Below are 15,490 nucleotides of genomic sequence, written 5' to 3' on the forward strand. Positions count from 1 at the left end.
ACTGAAGGGCCTATAGTTGCCTGGATCCTCCCTCCTCCCTTTTTTAAAGATGGGGACCACGTTAGCTATCTTCCAATCATCTGGCACCTGGCCCAAGCACCATGAGCACTCGTAAAGCCGTGCCAAGGGCCCTGCAATAACCCCTGCTAGCTCCCTCAACACCCTGGGGTGGAGAGCATCTGGACCCGCTGATTTGAACACGTCCAGCCCCTCCAGAAGCTCTCTAACCTGGTCCTCCCCAACCTGAGGTCTGGAGGCATTTCCCTTGAGTCCGTCTTGCATCACGGTGGGGGAAGTCCCAGTCCCTGCACAAGAAAACGGAGGTGAAGAATTGGTTAAAGAGGTCTGCTTTCTCCTCTGGCGCAACCACCAGATTGCCCATAGGATCTTGCAGGGGCCCCACATTTCCCGGTGCTTTCTTCATCCTCCCTATATATTTGAAAAAGGACTTTTTATTATCTTTAATTTTGGACGCTGGTCCTAGCTCTATGTCCACCTTAGCCTAGCTCTATGTCCACCTAATATTGCAGCCCTCTGGGTTTGTTCTGGGAGGGGGCACTGGAGCCATGAATATGTCATCTCCTCAAGAGCATTATCCAAATGACTAAGGCCATGTCTCAACTGTATCCTGGCCTAATATTTGAAGGGGTACAGAGTGTTGATGCAGTGCAGGTGTTGTTGGAATTAGCCCTTTGTTAGCTTGTCATTCACCTCATTTAGAAATGGGAAGTGAAGACACCAGGCAGTAGTTAGCCATGTTGGATGATTGGCCAAGTTTATGTCAAGTGCTGGTTTCATAATTACTGCCTGAAGTCTGTGGATTCTTGAGAGCGAAGACATCTACATTCTTCCAAAGAAACATAAATTATAACATTTCTGCAACTGGAGAGCCCAAGATTTCCTGGCTGTTCTTCACCAGCCAAAATGGGTATGGGATAGGACTGCACGCAGTAGCTTCTAGCTCTTGTGGCTCTTCCAGTGCTTCACATTATGTAAACATCCGGAAACCTACAGAGAAAGAAATGAAACTATAGGTTTTATGCATGTGCATCAGTGTTTTCATCCTTGATAGGCCATCTTGGAATTGCTTGACTCAAGAAAAAAACCTCCTTATGCTTTTGTGCACGGCCGTTCATGCTCTGTTACTGACCTTCCAGCTTCATCCTCTAAAGGTCCTCTAACACCATGGCCCTCTAAAGGCATGGGCATCTATGGGGCAAGCTGAAACAGAAGGGGGAATATTGCTAAGGAGTCAATGGCAGTGGGAAGTATGCAGTATTATAATACCTGACTGGGTTTCCATGCCTTGGTCATTTCTTTGAGTATTGAGTTCTTTTTAAAAGACTTGCAAGTTGGCTGAGTCTTCATGGTCGGACTATTTTGACTGGAGGGGGCAATACCTCACTTTACCCTGGATGAGCTGACAATCAGGCCAGGGCACTCATGAGCTACATAACAATGCCTGTGTCCAAATCTAGGCTGAAGATAAAGTCATAAGTGTGACAGGCTAAGTAGACAGGACTAGAGGCTACCAGGGGAAAGTCCAAGGAGGAGAGGAATGAGACGGAGCTCCGTGCTGGTTTCTCTGCAGAGCTGTTGGTCCATGCATTGAAATCTTTGTGACCCCTAAGAACTGTGACCCATAGAGAGCAGTGACCCATAATAACTCCACTGCCACCCTAGAGACTATTTCTCACTTTCAGTTCTACTGGGAAATCCTTAATTTTTGGAAGTCTGTGAATTCGAAGGACGTGGATGAGGACGTTGGGTTTGCAGAACTCCTGGGACATTCATTGCTCTAAAGGAAGCCTCTTGCATGGAAGAAGGTTGGGACTAACACAGCCACCCTAACCTTGGGTTTTCTCTTTCTTAGATGGCAACAGGCATTGTAGCATGAAAGGACAGCATCAGCCATGATAGGGCTTGTGGTTACCGAGCCAGGCTTTGGTGATGCAGACCATTATGGAAGTCCCCAAGAAACTCCCAAATGACCTTGCTGTCTCATTTTTCATTCCAGATTTCTTCTCCGGGCTCCCTCTAGCGTTCTTGAGTATGCAGTACAGTTAATCCCTCCAGCTGTCCAATTAGTATTTGATGTAATGCAGTGCTACGTTTATTTGTATTGCTTTGTTTCCTGACTTTTCAATGCTTCAAGGAAACGTTGTTATGAGACTAAATAGAAGGTCATGCTATTTAAATTCTTGGATGGTAGGGGTGCCCAGAAAGAGACTTTAACCTTGGTTTTAGCTCCTTAAACCTAGGTCCATAAAGCAAATTTAACCCACAGAGCTTATAAGCACAGGTACAAATATAGTTGTTCAGGGTCCTTTGGCTTGCTGCAGAATTGGCAATTTGCTGTAAGCTGAAAGTTGTTCACTTTGACTGTCATCTGCTGTCCTCCCACTAGCTTGCAAAGTCTTGCTGGACTCTTCTCTGTGTTCTTCCATGTAGCCCAGTGTCTGCAACCTTTTGCTAAAGTGGTTTCATGCCCTGTCTGTGGTTTTTAAAGTCCTCCAAGTAACATCCCCAAAGCAGCATCGTGTTCCTGCTGCAGGATCTTGAAAGGCCCTTGGGGCAGATTTTCCATTATGATCTGGGTGCAAACGAGCAGCAGATCACACGGTGTAAACGTGCTCAGATATCTAAGGGAACAGTTAAGACAGCTAGCCCCAGTGTGAGGAAGGGAACTGATTGTATGCTCCTTGGGGCATCTTTTTGTTCTTGCTACAGTGCCCAGCACTGGGGGGCCCTGCTCCCAAACTGGAGATCCTAGGTGCTGCCACCATACAAGGATTAGCTACAGTTCACAGATGGGGAACTTGATGCTCAGAGGGACTATGGATGAGTCAGAGGTCAAAGACAGAGCTGGGGAGAACTCAGGAGGCCTGCCCTGAAGTCTAGCCACTAGACTACACAGCCCTCCTTTACGAGATAGACACAAGAGGAATCGAATCTATGAAATCTGGACAAGGCAATGATTTAATGATTCAAAATGCTTCATTATTCAACACATTTCTTCAGCAGGATAAGTTGAGTTGGATCGCTCCGGATAACGTAGAAACCACTTCCATTCTCAATCCTTGAGCCAAAACACACACACACACACACACACACACGTCAAGTAGATCTTATCCTGAGGTTCAAAAATGCCCCCTCCACACTTTCCCTCCAGGACTGGAAGCAGAAATGGGCAGTACCGGGCCTGAGCAAATCCTGTGAAACAATGTCGCTGACTGTTCAGACTTGAAATCAAGGTTCAGTTTGTGCCTGTCACCTTTTCTGTGCTTGCATTTCCAATTTGCACTTGGTTATTTGTGCATGAGGATATCCACAAATGGGGTATTTTTATCTCCAATACTGGCAGGAAATGACTTTGAGATTCTGTATCCATAAGTTAAACATAGGATGCATTGGATATTTGTAGAAGTTGCCCAACTGGTGAACAGAAACAAAATCACGTGACTTTTGCAGCTATCTAACACTATGAAAATTGTTTCTAATTGCCATAGACTGGCCAAAAGTGAACTGCAAGCCGGACAGCTTTCACTGAAGCAATTCACTAATCATTTTGAATAACAAATGCAATCAAGAATCTCATCATCTGTAGAGCGAAGGGCAAAATTCAGTGACTGCTTTGATTTGAATTCTTTGGGTAACTCTAGCCAAGATGCTGAGCAAAGGGGTCAGAAGGTGGGATGGTGGGATCTGTTAAAAAGCTGGGTTTTCTACCCAATACCATTTATTTATTGCATCTATTTTTTGTTGTAACACCAATGATGATGATGTCTCAGTTATACATTGAAATGCCTGGTACCTAATGATGGCTTAATGGAGGCAAGTGGTGCTACCACTTGGGAGAGCATGCCAAAATGTGCAGCCCAGTTTGGGAACCTAACATAGTCCAATGAACATCATAGCAGTAGATTTGTTCTTGGCTCCAACTGCCCATAGACAGATACAATTCCCCTGCAGGCAGGAAACACGTGGCACTGGGAGGGGAGACTTTTGTGGGAGACTTCCACTATACCGCAGGCCTCCATGCCACTCTTGCTGCCTTTTCTGCTCTTCCTTTTTCATCTCTCAATACCTCTGCTCTGGTGCCAGCTCCTCCAACATTTTGCAGAGGGAATTTTTTAAGGGAGAGCTTCCCAATCGTAGTCCTGAAGTCTCCTAAAATGGTTCAGCAGGGACAGCAGTCTAGGTTTATGGTTCAGTTTTAGGAGATCAGGTAGCTCTTGATGGTGTCCATCACTGGCCAACATCTTCCCATTTCCCCTAAGGCCCCTTTACACCCCTTTAGCAGTGTACAACACATTAGCAGACCTCGGAGGCCCCTTTGCACTGAGAATTTAAGCCAATGTGTGTATGCGGGAACTAAAGCGTTACCAAACCTGAACGGGTGTAAATGATGGCGCAAGATGCAGGTGACAGAGAGTCAGGTCCCTGGCAGGCTTATCAGGGCACTAGAATAATGTGGCTTGAAAAAGCTGTGAATTGACTTGTTTGATTTCATTTGCCCGCTTTTCCCCACTTGCCTTCTTTTTCACACTCCCTCTCTCTCACTTTTCCCTTCTTTCTCAGTCTACTTTCTTTAGCTTTTTTTTTCTTTTACTCTTCCCCCCCTCCCCTTTTCTCCAGTCCTTGTTCTCCCCCTCCTCATCCTCTCTTCTACAGGGGCAATGCCGCCGAGAGGCTTTGATGCTAATTAGCACACGCTGAAGCCATTACGCCAGCCTGGGTACAGTACAATATAACGACTCTATCAGCCTCGCTGCTTTGGGGAGAGCACGGAGTGGCTGAGGATGTCTGCGAAGCAACTGAGGACTCCTGTCTCTACATAAGCAGTGGCCCAAAGAGAGACATGTTGGGACAGAGCTCTTTAGGCTGGTACAATACTCCCTGCACTGAGACAAGCATCGCAAACTATGGCAATAGCTTGGAGGCTCCTGACGTGGACTGTCATCTTCACCACGGCCATGTGCAACTTTCCTGGTTACACGTTCCAGTCACAAGGTAGGGGTTTGCCATGGGGAAGGGGAAAGTGGGCTGGACCGTCGTGTCTCAGTAGATAGTTCCCAATGCTGGTGTGCGCATGGGGAACCTCCTGTGCGAGTCCTGTTATGCTGACCACTGCACTCCACCCTGCTTGACCGGCAGTAGTGGAGCCCCTGGTGCCGTCCCAGCTGTGTCTGCGGCAAAGGAATACCCTTCCACCAATGAAAAAGAAATAATTTTGGTCTGGGATTTTCAGGTCCTTGTAGCCAGGAGCTGTATCAAATGATAGCTAGAGAGCTGGGCTGCTTGCCTCCTTGAAAGCAAAAAGGGTCTTTGGGCCAGATAGTAATAGAGAGAGAGCTGCCATTGCATTTCAGATGAATGAAGCATCCTAATGTGAAGACAAACTTTATAGCGAAGAGCCTTCCAAAAACGAAGACGTTCAGGTGGACACGTGCTTGCGAGCATCTGTGTATGCACGGTTGCAGGCCTCCATTTCAGCGCTTGCGGGGGTGTTTTCTGTGGGTGTGCGGATAAGTGTGGGTGCTTGCATGTGTGTATGTCCCCTTTCCATGAACACGTGCACATGCTACCTGGCAGTGAATGTCCATCTGTGCGTATGTGTTTGCCTCTGGCTATGGATATATGGACTGGATGCTTTTTGTGCGTGCCAGCATACGTGTTGAGCATGTGTGTTTAACTGTGTTTGTCCAGATGCTGGATTGACTGTGAGACACTGTGTGCAGTTGAGGCTGTGCAGCTAATTGCAGTAGGGCTACACTCCATGATGTATTAAGGCCCCCTGCATACATCTGAAGTTATCCGCCGGCAGTTAATGCCGAGTGAGGCTGAACAAAGACAAAATGAAAAGCCACAAAACACACTGGGGTTGCAATGCTTTATCAGTGCCAAATGTGTAGAGCTGTCCCATTGCCGCATATGCTGGTATAAACAGAGGTGACCGGAGACAGAATAATTGCAGATGCGGCACAGTTCACAGCTTTGTAAAGGCAGAAGACAAACTTCATCTGAAACAAGCCTGGGTTTTGGTGCTCTTCGCCAAAGACTCTGGCAATTCCTGTTTTTAATGTACTGGGCTTCCCGCAGCAGTCAGTTCAACTTCCCTCCATCTGCATCGCCTTGTTCGCCGCACCAAATACATCTGAATGACAACTCCTCCATGCCAAACCACCGCAGTGTTAACCTGCAGCACCCCCTCCAATTCTTAGCCCCGCTCAATTTGCTAGTTCATCTCAATCCAGTCTTGGGTCGCTTTGCCGGTCATTCGATGCACTTGGGTCCTGACGCAATGTACCTTTACTATTCTAGCCTTGGGCTTCTGCTAAGTAAAGGCCGTCTTAGTCTATTCTGCCAAACTCTGGAGTTGTTCGGTGATATGCAGAAGCAGGAAATACACTGAGGCTGCCAAACACCCTTGCACATTTGACTCAAGTCAGGATTAGGACCCAAGTCTCCAGACTTGAAAAGTTGATGACCGTTTCTGTTGAGTAAATGTATTTATGACCAACCCCTTGGGCACTGGCCCCAGCGTTGATGATTTTAACTCAGTTTATTCTAGTTGCCAGCTGGTAGGAGGGCCCTAAGTTCTGGGGAGTCTTGAAGATAAAAATGAGGTTTAAGAACCTGCCGTGAGAAGCAACAAGGTGACAAAGGAGGAGCACGGCCATAAAGTTGGTTAACTTAGATGGCTTATGGTTGAGTAGAGGTGGATGAGGTGGGAGGCATGATGCCTGGAGATCAAGGGCCTGCAATAATCAAGTGGGAATGATATGGTAGGAATGAGAAGGAGGCGATGCCATGGAGAGGAACAGCAGTTCAGGAGGAGGAGGGAGCAGTAGGAAGGGACGTCAGATCTGGCCATGCCAATGCTGTGCATTAGGTTGTCCTAATTTAGTCCTAGAGCCTTTGGGGACCAGAGGTGATTTTAATGAGTGAATGGGCTGTTGCCAGGGTTCACCTCTTTTCAGGTAACGAGGTCAGGGGAAGCTACAGCTTCCTTCTCATTTGCTAACCAGATCCTTGATTCAAGAGGCAACGAGGAAGGAGTGCGGGGTGAAGAAACAGCTGCCTGTGTTGGGAATCACACCTTCATTTTGCTGCACAGGCAAACCCACAGAGATTCTAGCTTTCTTAGGCACATCATGAGCAGGAGGCTGGACCAGATGACCTCAAAGGGTCCTTTCCAGTCCCACTTGCCTATGATCCTGTGATCTCTGACAGCACTGCTGCAAATCCAGGTTGGGGTTGCATCAACAGGCAAGGACTTCAGACCAGCATCACGGAAGTAGCATAGATCTACCCTGTGTGACTTACCCAGTGTCTCAGGGCATTGATGGCCCTGCAGGGACCTGAACCCAAGTTTCTCCCATCCAGGCTCATTTCCTACCTCCTCTACCAGCCTTCCTGGCTATGCCATGATGAACAGAAAGTCATTATCAGAGAGCCCAACCCCTGGTTCCCCACTGGCACAGCCTCTATTCCTAGCTACTGTTGTGTATGTCCAGGTGGTGGACTGGAGGAGAGAAAGAAAAAGAAAATGCTTCCAATAGTAGCAAGTTTTTCCAGGCCTGAAGTCATGACTTAAGTGGAAATAGCTGTGTTCGTTTGCCCGGCTTCATTACACACGATGTGGGATGGTGCGGAGGAAGCCGAAGCATGGGGAATAAAAAAAAAAAAAAATCATTACTTCTGGTTGGTCAGGCCAAAGATAGGTGCCAGAGGTGTTTATGGCTTGGAAGGTCAGGAGCTAACCCCTAAACCCAGGCAGTGGGAAGGACCCACCCATTAGCGGTGGCCGAGGAAACCACGGTCAGATCCCACACTGGAAAACACACTAGAAGGAAAGCAAACTTTCCAGAGCCGGGCATGTGGTGAGAGTGCGATTTGGAGTCCAAATTTATGATGGCTAGGAAGGCTTTGAAGATGGGTGGCGTGGAGTCAGGCAAAATGCAGCCACTGCAAGGCAGCCCGACCTCTCCCTGTTTGCTTAGAAAACAATGGTAAAAAAAGAAAAAGATGCAGAAAGTACAGCAAGTCCCTTCCAGTTTGAGGGCAGGGTAGAGACGTCCATTCCACACCATGAATCATTCCTGCTTCTCAGCATAGACCCACGCCAAACTGTGGGGAGTTAGGTGGAGAGTTCCCTGGAGGAAGGTTACCCAGGAGCTGCCAAATGCAGGTTACCCCATAAACTGCCAAAGGACTCATTGTACCTTCCTCCGAAGCATCTGGATGCAGCCACTGTCAGAGACAGATCTAGACAGGCTTGCTCTGGCAGTTCTTGTGACAGTTTGCTGGTCGTTCGAGACATGTTTCTAGACACTGCAAAGAGCCAATTTCTTTGACAGGGAAAGGTGTTATGTTACTATGCAAGCACAGGCATACATTGCGGACTGCATCCTTGTCAAATCATATTTGCTCCGTGGTGCGAGGCTGACTCAGGGACTGAAGTGTCCATAGACAGCGTGGTAGGACAAACGGATGTGTCAAAAAGCAATGAGAGCGGGCAAGTTGAAAAGGCAAGATGGCCTAGTGGTTAGCGGACCCGCCAATTTAATCATGGACCTGGCTTCCGGTCTTGGTTTGGGCCTGCTGTGTGTTCTTGGACTCTGATTTACCACCTTTATTTTTCTTGTAAGGTTTTTACTGCAGGAACTTTCCTACCATGGGTCTGAACCATGCCTATCCATTGGAGCGTTAGTGGTTGATGATACCGCTATAATATAAATAATTATCTTTACAGCAACAGAGTCTCTCTATATTGCTCTGCAGTCTATATTTTCATTTGCTAAATACATTCTCATTTCCTCAGTGTATGGTTCTGGGTACATTTTTGTGGGATTGAAACACCACCATATAGATAGATCTATAGAGCTATAGATATAGATAGATATAGCTATAGATAGATATCTATCGATCTATATCTATAGCTATATCTATCTATAGATATCTATCTATCTATCTATTTATCTATCTATATAGATAGATTTATCTATCTGTAGATCTATCTATCTATAGATTTATCTATCTATCTGTCTATCTAGATAGATAGATAGACAGATAGATAGATAGATAGATAGATAGATAGATAGATAGATAGATAGATATAGATCTTTACATTAGTGGTGTTTCATTTTAATCCTGGAAAAATGTGGATTTTGGGTAACTTTTTCTAACCCCAGAATTGGGGATTTTTTTTTTTAATCGGGGAAAACCAGGATCCCTGGTGATCACTTTACCAGTGTCCCCAAACTGCTGTGTGAACGCGAGTCCCCAGCTGGAGAGAAGAGGAATACCAGGGAGGGAGTCTAAGGAGAGAAACTGGTCCCATTGTGAAAGATGTTGAACATCTATCCCAGAGAGCGTGCAGTATTCTCGCTGCAGCCTTACTCTGGAGAAAGAGCCGGTCACCTTTTTTCTTCATGACATGGCCGAGCAGCTGAGAATTGCACTGGCTTTTCATTGCTGGAGTCATTTCCCATTGTTGCCCACCATGCCCCTACGTCATTGTGTCTGTTGGCCAGATTGCCTAGCTAGCTAGTCACTGCTGTTGTGTTTGTTTTGCCCGCCAGAGGAGTTCCTCTCCAGCCTCGATCACTATGAAATCGCTTTTCCCATCCAAGTGGACCAAAACGGGGACTTCCTCACCTTTGACATGAGAAGCCCGCTGAAACAACGCCCCCGGCGCAGCCTGGGATCCCTGTCCTATGAGCCATCTGAGCAACAAGTCTTCTACAAAGTCTCTGCCCACCGGACCCAGTTCCTCCTCAACCTGACGCTGCATTCGAACCTGCTGGCTGAGCACTTCACGGTGGAGTACTGGAAGCGCGACGGGATGGACTGGCAGCACGACTTCCACGAGGATTGCCACTACGCAGGCCACTTGCAAGACCGCTACCTGAACTCAAAAGTCGCCATCAGCAACTGCAACGGACTGGTGAGCCTCCATATTTGCCCAGCCAAGGCCATTATTACTCACTATGGCCTCCTATAAAGCAAAGCAAGTCTCCTAATCTTTATCACAGAATTGTACCTTGCAACGCTGATGGGTCCCAACATGCACTTCTCCACTGGAGTATAAATGATCAAATGGAGGTGGAACAGTGCATGCCGGGATCTGGACTCTCCAGAAGCCATAGCCCTTGGTTAAAGTTGTGGGTAGCCATAAGCCCTACTTGGATACAAGTCAAATTCCCATTCAGATCTGTGGGAGTCTCTCTGCTGACTTTAATTGGAATGAGCTGGGCAGATTTATAGCCTGCATTCAGATTATTTAATCTCTAAGAGATCCCACACTGAGCTCCCTTGCCTCTTTCCAACAACAACAGAGGCATTCTGCATGTACAAAGGAGGAATGTATTGTGGAAGGGTGGAGGTTTCTCAGAGAAGGAACATTCATAAGTCAAGTGCTTATCCAGGCCTCTGTAATTAAGACAGCATCCTTAGGGACTACCATCTGTCTGCATTTAAACTGCAGACAAAAAAAACCCAACCAAACAACCAGAAAACCCACCACCCAATGCCAAAATGCTTGTGTGTCTTTGCTTCGATGATATCTTAGCCAGAAATGGGGACATGTGGTCACACTATGATGTAAACCTTGCTGTGCTGTGATGCAATGGGTTTTCTGCAAGCGGTCACAGACATGGTGAACTGTGCTTATATTGATGAACTGTCCAGTATCCCCCCATGCAATCTCCAGAGCAAAGGCAGAGTCTAGCATCCCGCTGGTGCCAGGCGCACCTATACCGTCTGTCACCTTCCACTTCCCCTGGATGGATGTGGCCATTGCTCTAAAGCTTCCTCAACACACGGGAGGTGTTGGTGCTGCCTCCAAAAGAGTCTCTATCCCTAGCCTCTCTATCTAGACCCCTCTCCTCTACACCAAGCAGAGGGCTTGGTGCAAACATATTCCTTGAGCAAACCATGAGAAATATCCTAGGATCATAGCAGAGCTGGAAGGGACCTCCTGAGGCCATCTAGTCCAGCCCCCTGCTCGTGGCAGGATGGTTTCCTTTGTGGGGTAAAACTAGAGAAATAGACTTTATGGGTTAGACTCATCTTTAGAGTAAAGCCCCCATATACCACTACAGCAGTGTAAGAGGGCTCTGATTTGGGAGTTAATTCACAGCCGGTCTACAGTCAGAGCAGCCTAAAGGGGCCTTACTTACTATGTACGATACCTCTGTATGTCCTGTTTCCAGTCTGCCCCACAACCAGTGGGTAACATAGATCTTTCTTTCTTAATTTACTGATAGTCCCCCTGGAGTTTGCTGGAGAGTACATTTTGCACTATGAGGGATCTAACCATTAATTTTCCCCTCCTAGCATGGATAGCAAATCCTCAGACAATGTGTGGCCAGATGATACTTTGTCCAAGACCAGATAGTCCCATAGAACAGGAGGGGCACAGGGAGATCCCAGTGGCAGACTAATCTCTAGTCCCTCCCCAGGAGAGCACAGCAGGGCAGCGAGCATTTTTTCTTTGCCTTCTGCTGGTACAGTAGCCCAGCAATGGCTTTGTTATCTGAGTTTACAAAATCAGTTGCGGGGGGGCTCTTCTGTTTTAATGAGAAAAGTGGATCCAGCTGCTTTAAAGATGAACAAAGCTCTTGGATCAGAGGCAATATTTTTTATTAGACCAACTAAATAGTAGCGGGAAAAAAAATCTCTCTTTGCAAGCTTTTGGGTCCAAACACCCTTCTTCAGGCTGAGGAGAATTCAAAGATTGTAAAAGCCCTCCCAGGTAGAAAAGAAACTTCATTTTGCACAGGGGAGGTAGAGGCTGGAAGTTTATTCCTTTGCAGGAGAGTTGCTCTGTGATATGCAGATTAGGCAGGCTTCTTCCTTGGAGATGTCCAATGTCCATCAGAGAGGTTAGCAATGAAATTTAAATTTTTTGGCTGCTTTGGCATGGGCAACTGGTGGGGGGGGGCATGTGCCCCCCCCACCCGATAGAACCACCCCCTCTGCCACTGTCGCCGGCAGCTTCTATGGTTGCTTGCCAGCCCCATCCCCACTGACAATGCCAATGCCAGCTTCTGAAGGTGCCCCCCCACCCCAGACTCAGGAGGTACCAGTCACCCATGGGGACTGGTGTAATCCAAACCAGTAGTGTGGATGCTGTCCAGCCCCCCAAAATGCCAGCCCACGCTTTTGTCACCGCCTCACTCTGCCATAGCTCTTCCTCCACTGGGCCCTTCGAATGGAGGTGACTAAGTCTTCTCTGGGGATAAAAGAGGATAGTAGGGACCAGAACCGGGCCCAAGTGCTACTTTCATTTTCCTCCTCTTTCCTGCCAGAACTATTCAGCTCTCACCCTCCACTGCTGCAGAGCCCCTAACATCCCATCCTGTGGCCCAACAGCACCGCCTCTTTTAAAACCTTTTTGACCAGCAGTGGAAGGAGAACCTGGCAGCCTCCTCATCCTGTTTCTTCTTCTTCTCTCAGCTCTTTCCTCTCACCGGCTGTCTTGTGCCTGGGGGAATCCAATGCGGGGTGTGTCTCTGAAAATGGGGAACCCCTGGTTTTGCCCAGTTGCAAGGCATGCCTAGGAATCCCCCAATCATCCCTCTGCTAGTGGAGAAACCCAAGGTTCCCCCATTGGCAGAGGTGTACCCGAGGGTTGTCCCACAGGATCAGGCCCCAGCTGTCCCCAGAAGTCCCTGCAGGACAACGGGCAACATCTGTTTTGCCCAATGAAGCAAATCAGCTGGGATGTGTCCCAGTATGGCTGATCCACTTCCTTGGACAATGTCTGTTTATAACCCCTGTGTCCAGTCAAGTAGAAATGGAAAAGATCCGTCTAGTTCCTCTAGTCCCTGTCCCAAGGAAGAGTGCTGGACAGACCGGTCCCTGTTGTTGCTTGCATCGTGACGGGATGGCATATTTTCCTGCACATGACATGCAGAGCTGCTATTAAGGGGCTGTTTGTCACATGCTGCAGTTAGTATATGCTAATATAATCTGTCAGCTAAGGAAGCAGAAGGTGCTAGACGTCAAAGACCAAGCAACCGAGAGAATGGGTAGCAGGACTCAAGGCTGTCCCAGGTTCCCAGAATGTCCTGCCCTGTCCCCTCACACAATGCACTCACTTCTGCTTCACTGGGTAAGTTAAACCATCTGAAGTTGCAGCAAGGGAAGTTTTGGTTAGATATTAGGAAGGATTTTCTCACTAGGAGGGTGGTAAAGCACTGGAACTGGTTACCCAGAAAGGTGGTGGAAGCTCCATCCTTGAAGGCTTTCAAAACCCGGCTAGACAAAACTTTGGCTGGGATGATCTAGTTGGGGCTGGACCTGCTTTGAGCAGAAGGTTGGACTAGATGTGACCTCCTGAGGTCCCTTCCAGCCCTCGTTTTCTAAGAGTCTATGTCAACCCCCTCCCCGCTCTCTTTTTGCTGTCTACTCACACCTTATGTCACCTCTGAGTTTGGCCTACGTACCTGCATACATCCACACAACTCACACTGACATCTGTCATGCTATATGCACACGCTCAGACACCTCAACACAATCCCAGCGATCGAAACACATGCACAGTCACCTGGACGCACAGACAGTCATCCCGACACATGCACGCACCCATCCATGCTGGCATCCCGCATACCCCGATGCACGCCAGCCCACCACATCCCAACATGGAGAGCCTGCTCACGTAACATGCACGATGCTGCACTTCATTTTGAACAGACTAAAAGTCACCGCAGTTTAAGTTGTCGGAAGCAAAGGGCAGGATGGTCGAGGCTCCAAAACACGCACTGGCCGTTGGCTGCCAGCAAGGCAAGGCTGCCAGCAAGCCTGCAACAAAAAGCAGCTGGAATCGACAGGAAGCAGGCCTAGAAGCGTTTGGTGCCTGAGCCATACAGGGGAACTGAAAAGCTTGTATTCACCAGAGAACTATTTCAATCCACTGGCTGTTTGGGATCCCAGAAACCCATGTGCCTGGGAGCACCATACATTTACACACCTCAGACAGAAAGAGTCCAAAGTGACATTGCCCTGCATTTGCCTCTGAAGACCTGAGTTCAAAAGGCAGCACTCCTCCTGTAACCAGGATGTCCAGGGAGCAGCAAGATCTATTACATGGGGGGGTGACTTGTAAACCTGCAGACCTGTGTCCTTCTCCCACCACTTCTGTTACCGAATGCGCGTGCGCTTCGGCATATCGCTGCTCTTCTGTGCCTCTATTTCTTCCTCTGTAAAATGCGGAGAATGCTACTTACCCTCCTTTGCAGAGGAATTCAAGTCCTGCAAATGAAAAGAGCTGAGGAAGTTTTAGGTATTGCTATTCACCTGGGTAGAGAGTCTCTGGAAAGCTGATCCTAAGGTTAAAAAACACGTCTGTTCCTCTTCTATTCTACTTAATAAGAGATTTGTAAAATCATTTGATTTGATCTGGTAAAGCAGTATTACTGTTATTGCTTATATTTTGCCTTAGAGTAGGACCGACAGCAGTGGTTCCCAACCTTTTTTTGCCTCGACCCACTGCTGGGAGCGGAGTGCAGTGGCGGTGGGCCAGGGGTGGGGGAGTTCCCAGCACGGCTCATCCTTTGCGCGTGGCACTGCCGGCATTGCCCCCGCACCCCTCATTTGGGTTGCGACCCAACTGCTGACCTAGAGGCGGCCCATTGAACTCAGAATCTCCTTGTGCCAAAGCTGTACAGACCCAGAAAAAAGGTGATTTGTCCTTGCTCCCATTGTTCTCTCCCCTGAAAACAGTTCCACTGTTAATAGTCAAACTGTAGAGACAGGAGTGATGTGATGACATGATACGCCAGTAAACAGGCAAACACCTATATGTCAGGGCTTTGGGGTGGGGATTGTCTTGGTGCTCTGTGTTAGTACAACACCTGGCACAGTGGGATCCTGCTTAATGGCTGGAGCAGCTTAGATCACAGCTTTAGACTCCACTGCTGGGACTGTGATGTTTGGATCCAGAGCCTAAGCAAATCTAAGCTTTGTGGATCAAGTCTGCATTGAGCACCAGCTCCATAAAAATGAAATCCCCTGGGTCAGTCCTGCAAAGACAAACACATGCAAATTGTCCTCCTGAAGTCAATAAGGCAACTTGGGTGCTCAAGTTGCCTTATTATCTCATAACACTAAACCCAAGCTCTTATCTGTCTCTCTTTTCCTCAGCAGAACTCAGAGTGTTTTACAGGGGCACCAGTATGTGTAAGGTTTGCAGTTTTATATGCAAGAGTTTGCAGGTTTTGAGCCCTTATCCTCCCAACCTGGTTATAAGCAGGGATCCTGATTTTCTCTGGTTTAAAAAAAAACCCAATTTTTGGTTAAAAAAAAGTAAATCCAAATCCACACTTTTTGGTGATTTAAATGAAACACCACAGATAGATAGATAGATAGATAGATAGATAGATAGATAGATAGATAGATAGAGCTACCTGTCTATCTATATCTATATATAGTGGCATTTCATTTTTCCATGATTTAAATGAAACTCCACTACTATATAGAT

At 47.5% G+C, this 15,490-nt stretch overlaps 1 protein-coding gene across 3 annotated transcripts in view; it reads left to right on the plus strand.

The window, feature by feature from the left end:
- Window positions 1–4,602: 4,602 nt before the first annotated feature.
- Window positions 4,603–15,490, plus strand: part of ADAMTS10 (ADAM metallopeptidase with thrombospondin type 1 motif 10) — a 79,973-nt gene continuing 69,085 nt past the window's right edge. For all 3 annotated transcript variants that reach the window (XM_019513350.1, XM_019513353.1, XM_019513351.1), the window contains exons 1-2: window positions 4,603–5,013; window positions 9,588–9,952. In XM_019513350.1, the coding sequence (XP_019368895.1) occupies window positions 4,926–5,013; window positions 9,588–9,952 (453 nt within the window). In that variant the 5' untranslated portion in view covers window positions 4,603–4,925. The remainder of the gene's footprint in view (window positions 5,014–9,587; window positions 9,953–15,490) is intronic.

Source organism: Gavialis gangeticus, unplaced genomic scaffold (assembly GCF_001723915.1).
Source record: "Gavialis gangeticus isolate Ggan-Ray unplaced genomic scaffold, GavGan_comp1, whole genome shotgun sequence".
NCBI classification, from domain to species: domain Eukaryota; kingdom Metazoa; phylum Chordata; order Crocodylia; family Gavialidae; genus Gavialis; species Gavialis gangeticus.